Source organism: Sorex fumeus, unplaced genomic scaffold (genome assembly GCF_029834395.1).
Source record: "Sorex fumeus unplaced genomic scaffold, SorFum_2.1 ptg000029l, whole genome shotgun sequence".
Taxonomy (NCBI): domain Eukaryota; kingdom Metazoa; phylum Chordata; class Mammalia; order Eulipotyphla; family Soricidae; genus Sorex; species Sorex fumeus.
In genome coordinates, this window is record NW_026606086.1 from 11156114 (window position 1) to 11175429 (window position 19316).

General features: G+C 34.8%; 1 protein-coding gene across 1 annotated transcript in view; it reads left to right on the forward strand.

Annotated features, from left to right (window-relative positions):
- UNC13C (unc-13 homolog C) overlaps positions 1-19316 on the forward strand; it is a 626361-nt gene that overhangs the window by 506157 nt on the left and 100888 nt on the right. The window contains exons 22-24 of the mRNA XM_056115400.1: positions 386-463; positions 5577-5654; positions 17387-17475. Coding sequence (XP_055971375.1) covers positions 386-463; positions 5577-5654; positions 17387-17475 — 245 coding nt within the window. The remainder of the gene's footprint in view (positions 1-385; positions 464-5576; positions 5655-17386; positions 17476-19316) is intronic.

A 19316-nucleotide genomic window follows, 5' to 3' on the forward strand; every position in this document is an offset into this window, starting at 1 on the left:
GCGTGATTGTAACCCAAACATGAAAGCTTATAACTATCTCATGGTGACTCAATAAAATGAATAGATAAATAAATAAATATCAACCTACTTGACCCCAAAACAGCAGTGTCCCTGGGTACTCTGAGCACTGTTTGGTGCGCCCTCACCAAAGGAAACATCCGCAGGAAAAATTACCCATTGTTATCTAAATACAGTAATTTAAGACACATGGTAAAAGCATGGTCAAAAGAATGCCAGCCCTCTTTCGGTTGAAAAAAGATATGAAAATTTATTATTAGCATTAGCCTGGACTCTGTGTGTGTACTTGTGTGTGTTCATGCATTTGTGTGTGGATGTACATATATAGCTGCATACTTACTTGGAAACATTTTCCCTTTTCCCCTAGACTATCAATAAAATACTGCTCCAGTATGCTGCAATTTTATCAAGTGATTTCAGTTCCTATTGTGACAAAGAAAATGTGGTAAGTAAGAATGTTCTGACTTTCAATTATTCCTCAGTTCAGAGTCACTTCTTCAAACTAATAAATAAGCAAGGTAAAATGTTTTTCTCTATTTTGTTTCATATTAAATGATAAGAAATGGGAATATCAAGAAATGGTCTAAGCTGGTTACAGTACGGAATTCGTAGGATCAAGAGCATCTTAAGGCTTGCCAACTTGTATTTTTCCATCATAACACGGGAAAAACTTCATAAAATATTGAAGGCCCACATACTCATAAATCACTGGCACTGAAAACTAGAGAGTTTACCATTAACATAAACTAATTTAATTTGGGTACTACTCCTAAAATAAAAGAATTTGCTTTTTCAGTTTTCAAGTAAATTGAAAGTTAGCTAAAGAGATAATGCTCATTACTCTGAGTTATTAAATTATTATTTTTAGATGATTGAGAAATTGAGAAATCACTTAGATTTAGTTTAGTGGAAGATGAAATATTTCTTATTCACCATATGCAATATTAGGAAAAATATATTGTTCATAGAATAGAAAGAGAATAGCACTGAAAAATCATCCTAAATTCTCTACAATGACGTTAAAAATGAATATCTTCTTTTTACTCTTGAAAATCAATTTTATTAGGCAAATATAAGAGAAGATTCTGATAAAACTTAACAGTCTTCCTGAAGTCTCACTGACCTCTTGCTGACAGCTCATTGAGTCATATTGGTTCTTAAAGGTCCTAGAAGATTTGTCTTTCCCTTAAATTAACACCTGTCCAGAGATTTTATTAATTATATCAGCACATATCTCTAACTTTCATTGATTATAAATACTCTGAGGAGACTATTTCTTTGAAGCATATATTTTAATTAAATATTCATAAGACATAAATAGTAATATATTTTAAATCAAATTCTTCCTAGAAATTTTAGTAAGGATTTAGTTTAAGTGGAGAGATAGTACAGCAGGCAGAACATTTGCCTGACATATGATTGACCGCCTGGGTTTATTCCCCAGTGTCACATATGGTCCTCTGAGCACTGCCAGGGGTGATGCCTGAGCACTACCAAGAGCGATTACTGAACACAGAACCAGTAGTAAGTCTTGAGAACTGCCAGATATAGCAACCCAAAAAACAAAATAAAAAATTAATTTATTAGTCAAATTTAAGTTTTTGAAAGGTGGCTGAGGTTGATTCTTTTTTTTTAATTTTAGTGTTCAGATCACTTATCTTTTTTAAAAAAATTTTATTAGTGAAACACCATGAGGTACAGTTGTAGACTTATAAATTTTTGTGCTTGGGTTTCAGTTATACAATGATCTAGTACCCATCCCTCCACCAGTGTACCCAAAAGGAGAGAGGTTGATTCTTAACATTCTGAAATGAATATTAAAAGGTCCCTGTAACAATATTTTGTTAATATTCTCTAGTACATATATTTGTATATATCTATTTTTGTATGTCTTGGAGAAATTTAAATAAGTGCCTATTGTATAATTCTTTTTATATTTTCCTGTAGGGCTCACACTTTTCAAAATTAAAATTTTATTAAGAAAAAAATGCTAATAACACAGCTCGGGGATTTACTTTTCCTTTCCTCATCTCGGAATAAGAAGAACATGAAAACTTTTTAAAAAATTCTCAGTATTTGTTCTTCAATTTATCTTTTTATCTGCATTTGAGCTAGAAACTTTTAAACATAATTTTCTTTTTCAAGTCAATTAAGAAATTACCATTTTTCTCAAAAAACTAATTTTTTGTATTTATTGTATTTAGATTCCATATTTATTGTATTTAGATTCCTAATTTTCTTTGTGTCTTAAATACAATTATATATATTTTGGTATGTTAGGGGCAAATATGCAAATTGAAACATTACAATTTGACTTTAAAGTATGTTGCCTTAAATAAAATTATCTGAGACAATTAAGCAATTTCTATTTCTGGGCCAGAGAGATAGAATACAAGACACTTGCTTTATCTTCAATACTGTGTAGCACTGTCGCACTGTCCTGTGTATAGTCTCAAAACAATGCTGTTAATGTCCCCTGGTCACAGAAATAGGATTATTCCCCAAGCACTGCTGCTATGGTGCTCAAACCCCTCATATATTTGTGAGTTAAATAACTTTATGTTTCCTTTACTATGGGTTCTTTCAATTTTTATTATTTGCTCTATAGGTGTTTAAAGCAAAACCTGCTTCACAATTAGGTTCAAGGTAGATACGTGTAATTCAATTCTCTGTAGTAATTTGATAAACTGACTCAATAAAATTCAAATTGAGCATCTCAAGTTCAAGGCAAACTAATAAAAGAATAGGAAAGTCTTATGATTATCTACCTCTAGATAACGGCATCTTTTTTCTATGTAGAGTTACCTGGGATCTAGAGAAATTCATGTGAGGAGCCAGTAGGCCTGTGTTTATCTTGTTTCTTAGTAGTTCTTTTCCATTAAAAATGAGCATATCAATAAAGGTAAAGGTAAAGGCCCTCCCGTTGATTGTCGATTTGCTCGAGCGGGCCCAGTAACGTCTCCATTGGAGACTTTGTCGTTACTGTGTCTGGCAACCCGAGCATATCAATAAGGATTTTTAATTTTTATTTGTAAATATAATGCCAGAGTAATTTTTCATGGGCTCAAAACTATTCAGTTTAAATATGGAAATTAAGTCAGCACACGGAGCCTATATAACTTGCTTTCATCCGTTCACTGATGCAGTCTCCCAGTTCTCATTAATCATGATCTTCCTTTGACTTGTTTTCTCTCTGCTAAGCCACACAAATCTGAGCCAAATCATGCCCTCTTTGCAATGGGAAAAAAAAAATCTCAGGGAATCTTATTCTGGTGGCAGTGTCTCTTGGTTTAGCGTGTTGACTTCAGATTAAGACGATGACCATCCATGAAGCAGAAGGGATTTTAGGTGGCTGGATAAAGTGATTCTCAATCATGCTGGAAAATCATTTATGGAGCATGTGGTTGAGCTTATTGAATAGAATTTGAGATCAATATTTCCTTTTTAAACGCAGGTATCTGAGATGAGGCTAGAATCAAGAGTACAAAGTATAACTTTTCAATTGCTTTTTGGTAAATTCAATTAAGGATGTGGTCACTTTCAGAATCAAGTAGAAAGTTTCTTAAAGGTTAAAGCAATAATAAAATCTTTCCACTGACGAAAGCTAACACCTCACTGATGTCCTATAAGACCTTTACAAGCCTTTCCCTGATTCACTATTGGCTTATTTCCCAGAAACTTGGAAGATAGATCCATTTTCCTTCCTTTTTTGGTTTTCTTTCCCTTGGTAAAATTTTGTTGGCTCTTTGGAGTCAGTATGCAGCAGAAAATATTAAATTATTCTAAATTATATTGTCCAATTATAAGTTAATTACTACTGTTATTGGATTCCATCTAGAAACAGCCTTCACTTCTAATATCTGCTACTTTGAAAACAAATCAAGAAGTTCTTTTTACGTTATCAATTTAATTAACTTTGATTATTTTATTGAAGCCAGATTAAGCAATATTATAGTTTCAGGTGTACAGTATTACACGCAATGATATGTATATTCATTAAGTTCTCTACTAATCATTCAATTCTATCTTTCACTATACAATTGAACTTATTTTTCTTTCTTAAGAATTTATGTGTAAGTAAGGATCTGTAAGTAAGAAATGTATATTGTGTGTAAGGCTGTAAGAAAACAGCAGAAAAGGCTGTAAGAGAATAACAGATTGACAAGTCATCCCAATCAGTGCATCTAATAGTAGCTGGTGAAACAGTAAAAATAATTCAAATGTAAAATAAATCAAATTTCAAGCTAGTGAAAGGAGAATATTGGGAAAAGAGAAAAGTCAAAAAGGCAAATAGACTTGAGGGGGTGTTCCACATGCTAATCCAAGTCTATAGCGAGATGGCTCAGAGAATTCATAATAATTAATAGACAAGAAAGAAATAACCAGTAAAAGGTATGATGAGAAGAATAAAACATACATTAAAGTCAGATTCATAAAGAACCTATGAATTTATAGCTCCAGTGTGGTATTTTGGATTTGGGGATTTTTTTCTTAGGTTTCTTGCGGGGGAAGGTTTGGTAATTGTTAAATGAAGATTTTTTTGTTTCTTAAGTCAGTGAAATAACATGTGGTTTAATTAAAATAAAAGTTTGGTGCCATAGAAATAGTACAACAAGGAAGGCACTAGCACTGTACATCACCAACCTGGGTTCAAACCCTGGCATCACAGATGGTCCTAAGCCCCATTAGAAATAATTCCTGAGTGCAGAGTCAGAAGGACGTAAGCTCTGGGTACATATGAGTGTGGTCAAAAATATAATAAATAAATAAATAAAATATTTAAAAACAACATTTAATAGAAACTTTAGTAGTATGTCCCCAGTGATTTATTGAGTGTTTTATTAAATCTAATTTTCTCAAACAGTCATTATATAGTGGCTCTCCATAAAACTGATAATGGACTAGATTTCTCCAAAGTTATATCTTCCCTATTCATTTGTTTTGTTTGTTTGTTCCTTAGAGGTGAACCCTACAATTGAACCCAGAGCCTTTCTCACATGAAGCAAAGTCAAAAAAGGAAAATTGACTAGAGAGAAAGTTTCACATGCTACTCCAAGTCTGTAGCCAGATAGCCACGGAGAAGCACCCTTAGCCCTCCCCATCCATTTTTTTCACACCCAGCTGAAAGCAACCAACCATTCTTAACTTATCTGGATGGGGCAGTGGATGAGAGGGTTCATCAGGGAATTTGTGAGCAGAAGTGGGAACTCTGATGGTAGATGTGGTGTTAAATGATGTATGCAGGACCTATCACTAACAACATTGTAATCTCTTGTGTTTCAAAAAAATTTTAAGCATCCTTTTTCATGGTTAAATAATCTTTTTATCTTTCATCACAGAGATTTGCAAATTTTCCCATAACAGAGTTTCATGCATATAAGTTTTCAACATCCATTTTGCAACAAAATTATTTTGTTTTTCAGTATGGCTTGAATATTTATGTATTATTATGGTACATAATTTTTTCATGTTATATATGATATATAGTCATAATTTTATGTTATTACTTTTAAGATAAATTCATTCAAAAATGGAATAAATTCTCATCTTTTTTAAAGCCTTGTATATTGATGAATAATATCCAACAATTGCGAGTCCAACTGGAAAAAATGTTTGAATCCATGGGAGGCAAGGAGGTGAGTATGTTTTAAGACTATTATTAAGTGGATAATTTGAGATGATTAGTAGTTTATCTTTTTGCCATAGAATGTCATAGTAATATTTTCCATGTTTTATAATTTATCTGAAGAACTGGAAAGATAATTGAATATTTCATAAAATTTAGGGTAATTATTATCTATAAGTATTAATTTAAGTTTGTGTATAAAACATTTTAAGTGTGAATGGGAGGGAGGAGGTAGTGCCTTTGCATTACATGTATGTCTTATTCTATGTACAACTATATGTGCTAATAACCTTTACAGTTCCTCAGGTTGTAGTTAATTTTTAAATGCTACTCTGAAATGTCAACTTTAAAGATGTTTTGTGGTACTGTGTGTTTTAATGAATGTACCAGTTGTTTATTGTCCATATGTAAAATTCTGTCCAAAACGTGTTGTGTGCTTGTTTCTGTAATGTGCCATGTCTCTGTCCAACATCTTTGACTTGCAAATCCATGAGCAGAAGAAGGAAGGAGAAAGATTCTTTTATGAGGTTTGTGATAGTAAGCATCATATTCTTTACCTGGCTGTCCCCACCCTAGCCCCCTGCTAGCCTAAAGACCATTGCACTTTCTACATATTCTCATTCGCTTCTTTGGATTAGGGGAATACTAGCTGTCCACTTCTTTTCTCATGGTGGCATAGTATTTCCTGGAACAAAGAAAGATGAGCATGTGGAGAGGAGGATGAAATTGGGGCCAAAAGGGAAGATCACATCCTTCTCCCTCTACAGTCTTTTCTGAAAAACAATCCCAAGGACAGATACATCATGGGATCATTGCTGTTTAGAATTTTATTCGTTCTTTCATTCATTCATTCATTATTCTGGTAAGCCTGAGAGATGTATGTAAACCTAAGTTAGATTTCAGAGCAAAGATCCCTTTTTTTTGTCGGGGGAGGATGCACACCTAGCTCTGCTCAGGACTTAATCCTAGCTCTGTCCTCAGGGGTTACTCCTGGTGAGCTCAGAGCTACCATACGGGCTGCCAAGGATTGAACCTAGGTTGGCCACATACAATGTAAGCGCCCTACCCACCTTTTATTTTTAATTTTAATTAAATTAATTTTAATTTCCAAATTGCAATAGTTGAAATATGTGTTCTATGATATGGCCTTCTCAGAATTTATTTTGGTTTTTGCCCTGAAGAGAAACTTATCCATTTTTTATGGTACCTGATTCATAATCCTCAAGCTTCAGTCCTTTGAAATTAAATGTGCTATTTATCATCCTGTGAATAAAAATCATAGGATGAATTATGAAGGTACAAACCTTGAAAAATGAACTTTTAGAAGCTCTGCTTCCAATACTGTCTCAGCTTAATTTGCATAAAAATAATAAGGACCTGTTCTCTGTTAATAGTTGTAGCCTGGTTTGATAGATCAATCTCAATTTTAGAATTCTTTGACCTAATTGGGTGAGCAAAAGCAAATGGGGATCATAAATGTATATTACACTTTTAAATTTAAGTCATGCGTTAGATTCTAACTGCAAGTTCACTTATTGGTTTTGAAAAGAATGAAAAAAATACTGATTGGGGGAGGGTCTATCTCCTTTTATTAAAATTTAAAAACCACAAGTCATTCATGGGTGAAGATATATATATTAAAATATTTTCTACATAAATTACTACTACTAAATTACTACTTACATTTTATTATTCTATAGTTGGACTTTTATGTGAGTGATATATGTATATACATATATATGAATATTAATGACAAAGTTAGAATTATTCTTAAAGGAAACTGTGAGTCAAGTTGCCTCTTAAGCAAAATATTGTACCATGGCATGCTCACTAATCATAAATAGACTCCTTAATTCAAATAAAATATCCAAATTCAAATGTACAGTCTTCATATAAATTTAGTCTCTATGTCCCTATGATTAAGACATAGAACTTTTCCTACCTGAAAACATTTGATGAGAAATAATGAGCTTGGTGTCATCTCCTTTCAAAACTCCTTCCATGTCAATTGTTAAACTCCTCATAGAAAACTTACAGAGGAAAATTCAATTAAGCATGACATTAATGTCTAGCTTTGAAGTTATGTAATTTATTAGCAGAACAGCATTGACCCCAGTTACTTCCTTTACTGACATTTTAATATTCTCAGCCTTCCCTCTTTTTGCCCTTTTCTTTGACCTATCCTCTTCTTTTTCCATGTAAATTTCTATCTCTATTTTTTTAAATTTTCATCTTTTGTTATTTGTCAAAGAGAAGGTTTTTAGATAGTCAAAACTAGCAATAGGATCAGTGTAGTGGCAGGAGGAGGAAGCAATATTTGAACTCAAGTTTGAGTGTAACATGCAGTTTCCTAGACACAAATCTGGCCCAGAGAGGTCTGGCCCAGAGATGGAAGCTTGCCACAAGTGGAAGGGCACGGTCACTGTCACTGTCCTCCCGTTGTTCATCCATTTGCTCGAGCGGGCCCAGTAATGTCTCCATTGAAGACTTTGTTGTTACTGTGTTTGGCATATCGAATACATCACGGGTATCTTGCCAGGCTCTGCCGTGCGGGCGAGATACTCTCAGTAGCTTGCCGGGCTCTCCGAGAGGGGCGGAGGAATCGAACTCGGGTCGGCCACGTTGGCTGCATGCAAGGCAAACGCCCTACCACTGTGCTATCGCTCCAAATCAGCTTTATTAATAGAGAATAATATTGGAGTTGCTACATCAAACTTATTTGGATATCAGACTCTCAAAGCAATAAGAAGAATCATTTCTATTCAGTTATCTACATATAGTATTAAGGGTTTCTTTTTAAATGGGAACGTTTATGAAGATGAAGATGTTTTTATGAGAATTACAAAATTGCCCCCACTTGATTTGAAAATTACAGACAGCTCTTCAAATGGGCCTATTTAGTAACTTTTGTAGGTAATATGCTATGTACTAATTTCAATTTTCAGGGCTTTTTTTCTCTCACAGTAGATATGGTTATAAAACTTTGGTATTACTAAGGGAAGCTCTCCAGTTTACATTTCACTTTTCCTTTTAGGAGTCGGTTATTATATTATCTCCCACCATCTGTACTAGGATTCTATAAAATTGACTTAACAAATGATCGCTTGTGCATTTGCTCAAAATAGTTTGTAATGCCTTGTTTTTATTAGTTGGCTTCTGACCTCGGGGATGCTTGCTTTGAAAGTGCTGCAAACTGCTGGTTGTTTGCAGACCTGATTGCATGCTTGCTACAGCAGGTGTCTACCACTTAACCTGATCACTCTTGGACCAGCAGATCATTACAGGATCAGTAGCTTCTTTCATTGAATGCAGAAAGAATGATTCGATCCTTGATTTTTGGTAGAAAAATCCAATGGTGAGACCATTGTCTAATATTATAACAATTTGGGGATAGTGGTGCTATTGCATGGTTTCAAAGATACCTCTTGAGTCACTTTTAACAGCCCCTTGGAAAATACCCTGAACAGCATCATGAATTCTTTTGTGCCTATTAAAAAATTATCAAAGGAGGAACACAAACCATTAAATTATTTCTCCTGTCAAATGACTTTCCAAAATGTTTTCTTGCATAAAAATCAAAATCTTTGTCAGATCCTCTCTGATTATTCCTCAGGACATTTTTTAGTTACAGATACAATGAAGAAAAAGCCCATTTATGTATGAATCCTGAAGTCTATCTCTAAAAATATCCCAGTTGATTTTTTTTGTGTCTACTACTTTGGCAATCATTATAACCAAAAGATAAAATTATCAAGCAGTAGCTTAGATTGACTAACGGGTGGCTTAGACCCAAAGCAATCCCTAGTCTAAATTGTTTATCCCTTTATGACACAAAATAGCAAAAAGATTATAAGGATGAGTTATTAATGTTCATTTACTGATAAAAGATTGGGGGCATTTTTGCTAGTGAGTCAAATAACTCAAGTTAAATATATTTGGGGTACTGTTATTTTAATAGCTTAATAGTTTCATGGGTCTACTCAGTGAACATGAATTAAAAATAAATACTGGTCTGTGTTCATCTTCACAAAAATACATGACTATGGCCTATACAAATGTTTAGTAGTCTTTTTCTAAAGTTTATGATCTTATGCATACAAATAAAATCAGATAATCGAAACTTAATTGGAACAAGTAATAAGGTACTTGGTATGAAATCTATAACACTTATACTAACTTATTTAGAAGAATTATTATGACTATGCTGTATAAGCAGAATATGCCTTACTCCTTCACAATCTTATATGGGTACACTCTCCTTAAATAGAAGAATGCATCGTTATTCACAGGTCTGTTAACCTATTGATAGGTATCCAAATGCTAGAAATTAGGTACTACTAAAATATCTAGAAAAAAGTCATGGAGGGGACTTGTTTGCTTACCTAAATTTTCTTTGCTGACCAAAAAGCAATAATATATGTCTCAAAAAGAATAAAATCTTTTGATTCATTTAGCTTGTTGTAATAAACTCTCTTGAACAAGTTAAGGAATTTGGAATGCAATTCTATCCAATTTAACAATGTTTTATTATATTTTCATATACTTTTATGGATAACTTAATTATTTTGTCCTAATTATGCCTGTCTGTATCATGCAATCATAATTATTAACTTTGTGTTAATTAGAAAATGCATCTGACTGCCCAGAAATGTAGTATGTTTTTAGTTGATTAATTTTCTTGAAAAACTCTTTAGTCAGATTTGTTAAGTCTTTAGCTAAGAACTTCCTACAACAGAGGGTAGAAATTACCTTCTGTTTTATTTTCACTTTTCTCTCTACTTTATACTTTGGGGCTACATGAGCCTAAAGATTCCTCATCTAAAATAACTAATATTCCATGCCCATAGTTCTTACTCTTTAGCATACCTCAGAACTGCTTGGAAACCTTGCTAAAATACACATCACTGAACTCTCTCCTGGACTATTTAATTCAGTAGGTCTGGAATGGTGCCCAATGATTTGCATTTTTAACAAATTACCAGGTGATTCTAATGAATCAATCACACTTTGAAAATAACTGTTTTTCACTGTTTGAATTTTTGATAGTAAATAAAGACTCTCAGAGTATTACATTATCTTACCTAACCAACCTACTTGTTTTTGTTTTGGTTTTGGTTTGGTTTAGATTTACTGGGTCACACACCAGGGTGCTCAGGGCTTACTCCTGGTTCTTTTGTGCTCAGGGAACATTCCTGGAAGAACTTGGGGTCAACAGGAAGTGCTGGAGTCTCAGTCAAGTTGGCTACATGCATGGCAAACACCATAGCCACTGTACTATCCTCTGGCCCCTCTAACCAACCTATTTAATGGATTTTAATTCTTGCGAATGGATAGGACTGACAAGAATGAATGAATCTTAATACTGCAAAAGTATGAATTGAAGAATGTAAACTTTGTCATTAAACTGTAGTACTGTACTGTAGCACTGTCCTCCCGTTGTTCATCGATTTGCTCGAGCACCAGTAAAGTCTCACAACAAATTTTGAGACTTGGTGTTACTGTTTTTGGCATATCGAATATGCCATGGGGAGCTTGCCAGGCTCTGCCGTGTGGGTGAGATACTCTCAGTAGCTTGCCGTGCTCTCCGAGAGAGATAGAAGAATCAAACCCAGGTCAGCTGCGTACAAGGCAAATGCACTACCCGCTTTGCTATCGCTCCAGCATATCTCACAATAATACAATTTTTTAAAAAAGCCATGTGGATTTTATGCCCAATTCAATCAGCTTAATCAATGGCTGAACAAATAGCATTATTAAAAAATAAATAAATAAAATCACAACAATGGATACAATGCAATAGAAAACGCCCCACTGAAAGCTGGGAGAGAGAGAGAGAGAGAGAGAGAATTCCTTTTCCAAAAGAGCTTTAGATGAAAGATGACCCTCACTCTGGACAGTTCCACCAACTTGAACATGCAGCTTTCTCCTAGCAGTCAAGATTTCTGAGAATATCTTGTTTAAAGAATACATAAAGCCATCATTAAACTAATGGACCAAAAGATGCATGACCAATTTTGAGTCATATACAAACTCATTACTATTAAAATATTCTCAACATTATGTTTACATTATATATATATATATATATATAATAAAGAGGTATAATACTTGTGAAGAAGCTAAACTTTATATTCAACTTTCTACCTCAACTTTTCTCCTTGATGTGACAAAAACTTTATAATCCAATGGTTGATACTACAATATAAATTAACCTGTTGCTTTGATCTAATTTTTAGCAATAGATAAATACATTTTTTCAGCAATTACAATAGCAATTAGTCAATAATCTATAATCTCTTGACATCCAACAGATTCAACATAACAAATTTTGTTATAAGCCATTAGATAAATGACAATTTATAGTTTCCTTTTGATTTTCCAAAACAATTTGCAGAAGTTCTCCCTGTAAATGTGTTACTGTCATTCACTAACAATTACTCTGTGAGGGAGTAAAAACCGTGTAAAAAAAACAAAACTTCAAACAAAATGAATCCAAACACTTATTTTTTTTTCAGGGCCATACTCATTGTTCAGGAGTTATTCCTTGCTCTACACTCAGGAATTATTCCTGGTGGTGCTCAGATACCATTTGGGATGCCGGGGATCAACCCAGGTTGGCCTGGTGCATGGAAAGTGCACTACCTGTTGTGCTATCTCTCCAGTCCCCAGAAATAAAACTTTTCTTAATGTTTTGACCTCTTGATATTTACATAGAGTAAGGCTTTGTACAAGATACCATTTCACATTATTAAAGGAAATAATTGGAAACCAAAGGTTCTATATCCTGCCCAGACCCATCACTTTAAGTGTCTTTCCATCATGGGGCCTCCTGAAAAAACAGAAGTTAGAGCACACTGAACATGAAGGCAGAATTTACTTTTCATTAATATATTAGCGGAAGAGATACTCTCGGTAGCTTGTGATCATATTTTATACATCATAAATTTTACTAGGCATCAGCAATACAATAGTAACATCTGAACCATAATAAAAGGACAGTGGAAGATTATAAACACTGATGGAGGTGGGGTATAGTAACTTGGAACATCAATAATATAAAGTTCAAAACTATGGCAATCATATTACCAAAGCTATACTAATTTTTAATTATCTAAAATTATTATAACAGACAACACTGCCAACAGCTAAAAGAGTTTATTAAGAAGGTAAGAACAACTGAAGAGACAAGATTTGGAGAATGCCACCACCCAAGTTTATAAACTTAAAAATATCTTGCAAAGGAAAGTAGTATTTGTTATATTTTATCTAACAACAATTCAAAGAATTAACCCAAACCTCTTTGTATTTTTTAAGTAAGGCTCAAAATTTGTTTGACCTTCTAAAAGCAACTGGTTATTTTTAGTTTCTCAATAGTGTATAATGAACAGAATCGCATGTCTGAAGCCCTGGCCTTTCTCATGGCAGGATGCAGATATTGCTGTTTTCTTTCTCCTCCTTATCATTTCTGCAATTAATTTAGCAAATTGAATTTAATAGAAGATGAAGAGAATAACAAGGGCCAGAGGGAAAATTGCATTGAGGCAGACTAAAAAATATTAAAAATCTAACACTACCATAAAAATGTTTGGCTAACTGCTTGTAAAATGAAGAAAAGAAGCGATGTGAAAGGTTGAGGGGAGTTTGAGCTGCCAAAGCATGTTAAGATAAAAAGATGAGGGCAGTTTTTGCTTGTTAACCTTACTCTCCAGATTATTCCCAAGAGTTACTAAGATCAGTCTCTCACTGATAGATCTCTTTTCAAAGTAACCTCTCTCCAAACCTAAAGAAAACTTTCCAAGAGAAAATACAAGTAACAGTAGCACTGTAGTACTGTCCTCCCATTGCTCATTGATTTGCTCAAACGGGCCCAGTAACATCTCCATTGTGAGACTTGTTGTTACTATTTTTGGCATATCGAATATGTCACAGGTAGCTTGCCAGGTTTTTCCATGCGGGCGGAAATACTCTCGGTAGCTTGCCCAGCTCTATGAGAGGGGCGGAGAAATCGAACCCAGGTCAGCGATGTTGGCTGTGTCAGCCACGTGCAATGCAAACGACCTACCTGCTGTGCTATCACTCCAGCCCAAGGAACAGTAGGGGACAGAAATAGAGTTTTACTCTGACATTGGCTCTGAAAAACATATTTCATTGTCCTGTGTGCCATCCAATATGATAAATCAGGTGACAGAGAGAGTTTTTCCATGAAAATGATTAGTTTCAAAGTGAATGCTAGAATTTTGTAAAACTAGGCAACAAAACTCTTGATGCTTACATGAAAAAAAATTTTTTATTATATGGTTCAGATATTTCTAATTTCCTCCCCTGAAGTTCTCTCTCTCTCTTTCTCTCTCTCTCTCCCCCACCTCTGCCATCTACAATTTCATTGTCCTAACCTTTTCAGCTCTTCCCTTTCAAGTAGACAGAGTCACTTGTTCTGTCCCCCAGCTCATTTGTTCAGTGTACTAAGAGTTGCTTTGTGTGTGTTCTTCTCTGGCCTCCTTGTCAAGATCTACTGCTTCCACATTTGTTGCTGTGTCAATGCAAAAAACAGCCAACTTACTTCTTTAGCTCAGCCAACCCTCCCACTTCTCTTCCTTGGAAAAGAAATCCTCAGGAACCTACTGAAAATGACTCCTGAAATGAATTTTGACCCACACAAAGTGGTATTCAGCAGGTTCTCAATTCTTGATACTTATATAATGGATATATAATGGATATGGTCACATTGTACATAAGTTTATTCCTTGACAAGTTACAATACTTGAGTTTTTAACAGACATTTTTCAGGACATAATTTATTAAAAGAATAGAGGTTCTAACAGAACTTCTTTTGAAGGGGGGAAGTTTAGGCCACACTCATGGTAATCAGGAGTGATACTTGGTGGTACTTGGGATTGACTGGGATTGGCATTGTGCAAAACTACTGACTTGATTTTACTTAGTTTTTAAAAAGTAATAACTGAGCTTCCATGAAAACCATCATCTTCACTTTTTGGCATCTACCTGAAAAGGTCCAGAACATAATTTCAAAAAAGACATTCATCAACCAGAGATGGGGGAGGGAGGGAGCTCAGTGAGGAAAGCAGTTGCCTTGCATGAAGCAACCAGGGTTCAATTCCCAACACTCCGTTGGTCTCCTGAGCTCCAGCAGGTATAATCCCTGAACACAGTCAGAAGTCATCCCTGAGCACTTCCCAGTCTGACATGAAAAAAAAAAGACTAGAATGAAAGAAAGAAAAGAAAATACATTGACTCCTATATTTATTGTAGCATTATTCACAATAACCAAGATCTAAAAACAATCCTAGTGTCTAAGAACCTTAGCACTGCACTGTCCTCCCATTGTTCATTGAGTTGCTCGAGCGGGCCCAGTAACGTTTCCATTGTGAGACTTGTTGTTACTGTGTTTGGCATATCGAATACGTCACAGGGAACTTGACAGGCTTTGCTGTGTGGGTACTCTCAATAGCTTGCCAGGCTCTCAGAGAGGAGTGGAGGAATCAAACCCAGCTCGGCCGGACCAGCCACATGCAAGGCAAACGCCCTACTGCTGTGCTATCGTTCCAGCCCGTCTAAGAACCTGTGACTGGATAAAGAAACTGTGGGATATATATACACAATGGTATAAGAAAAAATGAAATAATTCAATTTGTCACTAAAGTGTTGGAAGTGGAGGGCATCATCAGAGAAATTAGGAAGGAAAGGGACAGATCCTTATGTGTGGGATATTTAGAAAAAAAAAACTGTTTGGGAATAACAAATAGCCAAGCAAGAGTACCTAAGAATTGGTTTACAGAATGGTGATTACCAATGACAGGGATTAGAAAATGGTTTGGAGGGACCTAGAGATAATGATAGGTTGAATTGGACACTCTGGTGGAAGGTATGGTCTTGGAATGTTGTATGCATAACACCATAGAATTAACAGTAATCACAATGTTTTAAGATTTTTTTTAAATTAGCCCTTTTAACAAATAGTTTGTCAAAATACAACAAATAGGATAAAGCTTCCTAAAACTGGAAAATTAGTTCAGTTTAATTTTAATCACAAAATATCTTCCAAGTGATAGATACGTTCATTTGTATTTATTAAAGTTCTTTTGTGATGTTGACTCTTACCAGTTTCAGAACTAAACTCATCAAAAGTGACTCTGAAGGAGGCATATTGATACTTTGGTGGTTAGTGTTGTAGTCACATTCATTTTGAGAAGGTTTGACATTATGCCCTCTTTTTGTAGTGACTTACTAAAGTTACCTAGATAAAAATTTGTATTACCTAAATTTTAGCAATAGGATTCAATGGACAAATTAAAACAAAAAGACATAATATAAAATAGCTAGTCAGAAAATTGGCTCATAGGTCACTGGCTTTGCAAGACTCACTTCTCAGTATCACCAGAAAATAAAAACTGAATCATCAAAAGGTCCATGAAGGCAAGAACTGAGGAGTTAAAAGTAAGAAAAGAAATATAACAAATGCAATGTGTGATTTGGGATAAGTAGATCAGATCAGATAATGGATATCATGGAGGCTATTGGTAAAATTTTGAATTAGATCTATAACTGCATAATAGTATATTAACATTTATTTTCTGAACAAGTTTATTTTTCTGTAAAAATTATATTAAAATGATTCTAAAATTATGAGGCCACTATTCTCTGGCTTTAGGCATTTATTTAAGGAGAACTAAGGTATCAGAAAACAAAGGTGTGTCTTGTAAAAATAGCCATCAAATATAGGCTTCCTTTTTACCAGAAATTTGTAGCCAAGCTCCAAGACATAATATTTAAATATTTAGGGAAAAATAAAAATGTGAAACTTTGAATCTTGAACTTTTGCAAATTGGTATTCAAAAGAAGCCAATCTTACTAGCTCCAAAGAATCATAAAAAGTTTTAAATTATTTCATAATTCTGTTACTGCTAATTCCATAGTTAGAAAAATATAAAAATACCTTCAGAATAGAAATAATTTGATATTCAAGGAGCATTTTGTTGTTGCTAACGTAGTGGTCTCCCAAACAGTGCTCAGGAGAGCCAGAGATCCAAAAGCGATACTTGGCCAAGTAAGTTATTGATTCATTCAAGCATCCAAGGATGGGATGCTACCTGGGCCCTATGATACTGTGGACACTTGTGGCAAGTCCAGCAGTCCTGAATGTCTCCAGAGCCACACTGATAACATTCAAGAGTCTACAGCGCTGCACCCAGGGATTCAGGGTACCATATGGTGCTGGAAATCAAACACAATTTGAAGGTGTCTGACGCATGAGCCCTACTCACTTTACTATCTAACTGGCCATTTAATAATTTTTAGAAGATTATTTCTATTTTAAAATTTATCATAGGCCTTGTTATTTACTGGATATAAAAGATTGAAATATATCTAAGTAATATATAACATGTTATATCCTCTTTGTTATAAATTTATGTTCTGGAAGTTATTTTATCATGCCTTGCAATTCATTGCTGTAACCAACAAAGGCTTTGCTATCCAGCTCTAATTTGTATGCATGCTATGCATTGCATTCATTTTACTTATCCGTATTTAAAAACCTTTTCAATTTATTGAGAATGTCCTAATTGTTGCATTTGATTTTTGAGATGAAAAGGAAATGAAGGAAAAGCAGATGTATGTGTTACATTGGTTGATGTTTATATTACACTATGACAAATGTTTGAGAAATCAACAGCACCGTTTTCTCAAAATACCAAAATAGTATTATTTATGGTCTCTATGCAGCTGGATCCTGAAGCTAGTACTATTCTAAAAGAACTTCAAGTTAAACTCAGTGGGGTTCTGGATGAACTCAGCATTACTTATGGTGAAAGGTAAGTGTTCTAAGTAATTATTATGAAGACATATTGGGTCTTAGTAGCAAATAAGTCTTCAGTGCTCTCTCTTTTCCCTGACTTTCAAATACATTTGATTGTAAGACTCAATCATTTCCTCTCAGTAATCTTCCAGGACAATATATCCAACTTAATGTCTTGCTACAATCTTCCCAGACTTCATTTCCTTCATCTCTGCCTTAGTTCTTAGTTACCTGCATTCGTGAATTTGCTTTTTTTTTTTACTAAAAACTTCTTAAAAGCAGAAACAACATTTCATTCATATTTTTATTTCTTGTCGTTATGGGTCACTTGTATCATTTGTCATCCTGTTGCTCATCGATTAGCTCGAGCAGGTGCCAGTAACATCTCCATTGTTCTCTGTCATGTACTAGTGTAGCCAAATGGCATCTGCTCGTTCCAGGAACTCGAAGAGTCATTATAGTATCATGTGCATATTGAAAGAAAGAAATGATAGAGGAAAGAAAGATGAAAATCTTTTTAAAAATATTTATTGAATCACTGTGAGACACAGTTACAAAGGTTTCATGATTAAGTTTCTGTCATGCAATGCTCCAACACCCAACACTCCACCAGTGCACATTTTCCACCACCAATGCTCCCAGTATTCCTCCTGCCACCCCCACCATATCCCACCCACTACATCTGTGGCAGGCACCGTCCTTCCTACTGTCTCTCTAACTTTGGGGCATTATGGTTTGCAATACAGATACTGAGAGGCCATCATGTTTGGTCCTTAGTCTACTTTCAGCACACATCTCCCATCCCAAATGATCCCTCCAACCATCATTTACTTAGTGGTCCCTTCTCCATCTCAACTTCCTTTTTCCCCAGCACATGAGGCAGGCTTCCAAACCACAGAATGATCCTCCTGTCCCTTGTCTCTACTGTCATTAGATATTAGTCTCAAAGTATGTTATTTTATATTCCACAAATTAGTGCAGTCATTCTATGTCCATCCTCTCTCGTCTGACTCATTTCACTTAATATGATACTCTTTATGTCTATCCACTTATATGCAAATTTCAGGATTGCATCTTTTCTAACAGCTGCATAGTATCCCATTGTGTAGATGTACCAAAGTTTCTTTAACCAGTCATCTCTTCTCAGGCACTTGGATTATTTCCAGATTCTGGCTAATGTGAATAGTGCTGAAACAAACCTACAAGTGCAGGTGTCATTTCTACGGTGCTTTTTTGCATTCCCTGGATCTATTTCCAGAAGTGATATTGCTGGGTCCTATGAGAGCTCATTTTTTGAGGAAAAATTTCTAAGTTTTTGAGGAATGTCTATATTTTTTTCCAAAAAGGTGCATTCTCACCAACAATAAAGGAGAGTCCTTTTATCCTCTCATTCACACCAGCACTGGTTGTTCTTGTGCTTTTTAATGTGTGCCAGTCTCTGTGGTATGAGATGATATCTCATTGTTGTTTTGATTTGCAACTCCCTGATGCAAATGTAGAGCATGTAGAGCATGTAGAATGTAGAGCATGTTTTCATGTGCCTTTTGGCAATTTCTATTTTTTTTGAGAAAGTTCCTGTTCATTTCTTCTCCCCATATTTTGATGGGGCTGTATATTTTTTTCTTATAAAGTTCTACCAGTGTCTTGTATATCCCAGATGGATATTGGGTAAATAATTTTTCCCATTCTGTAGGCTCTGTCTGTATTTTGGTCACTGTTTCTTTTGAGGTGCTAAAGCTTCTTAGTTTAATATAGTCACATTTGTTTATATTTGCTTCTACTTGCTTGGTCAGTGGTGTTTCATCCTTGAAGATGCCTTTAGCTTAAATTTCATGAAGTGTTTTGTCTACATTTTCC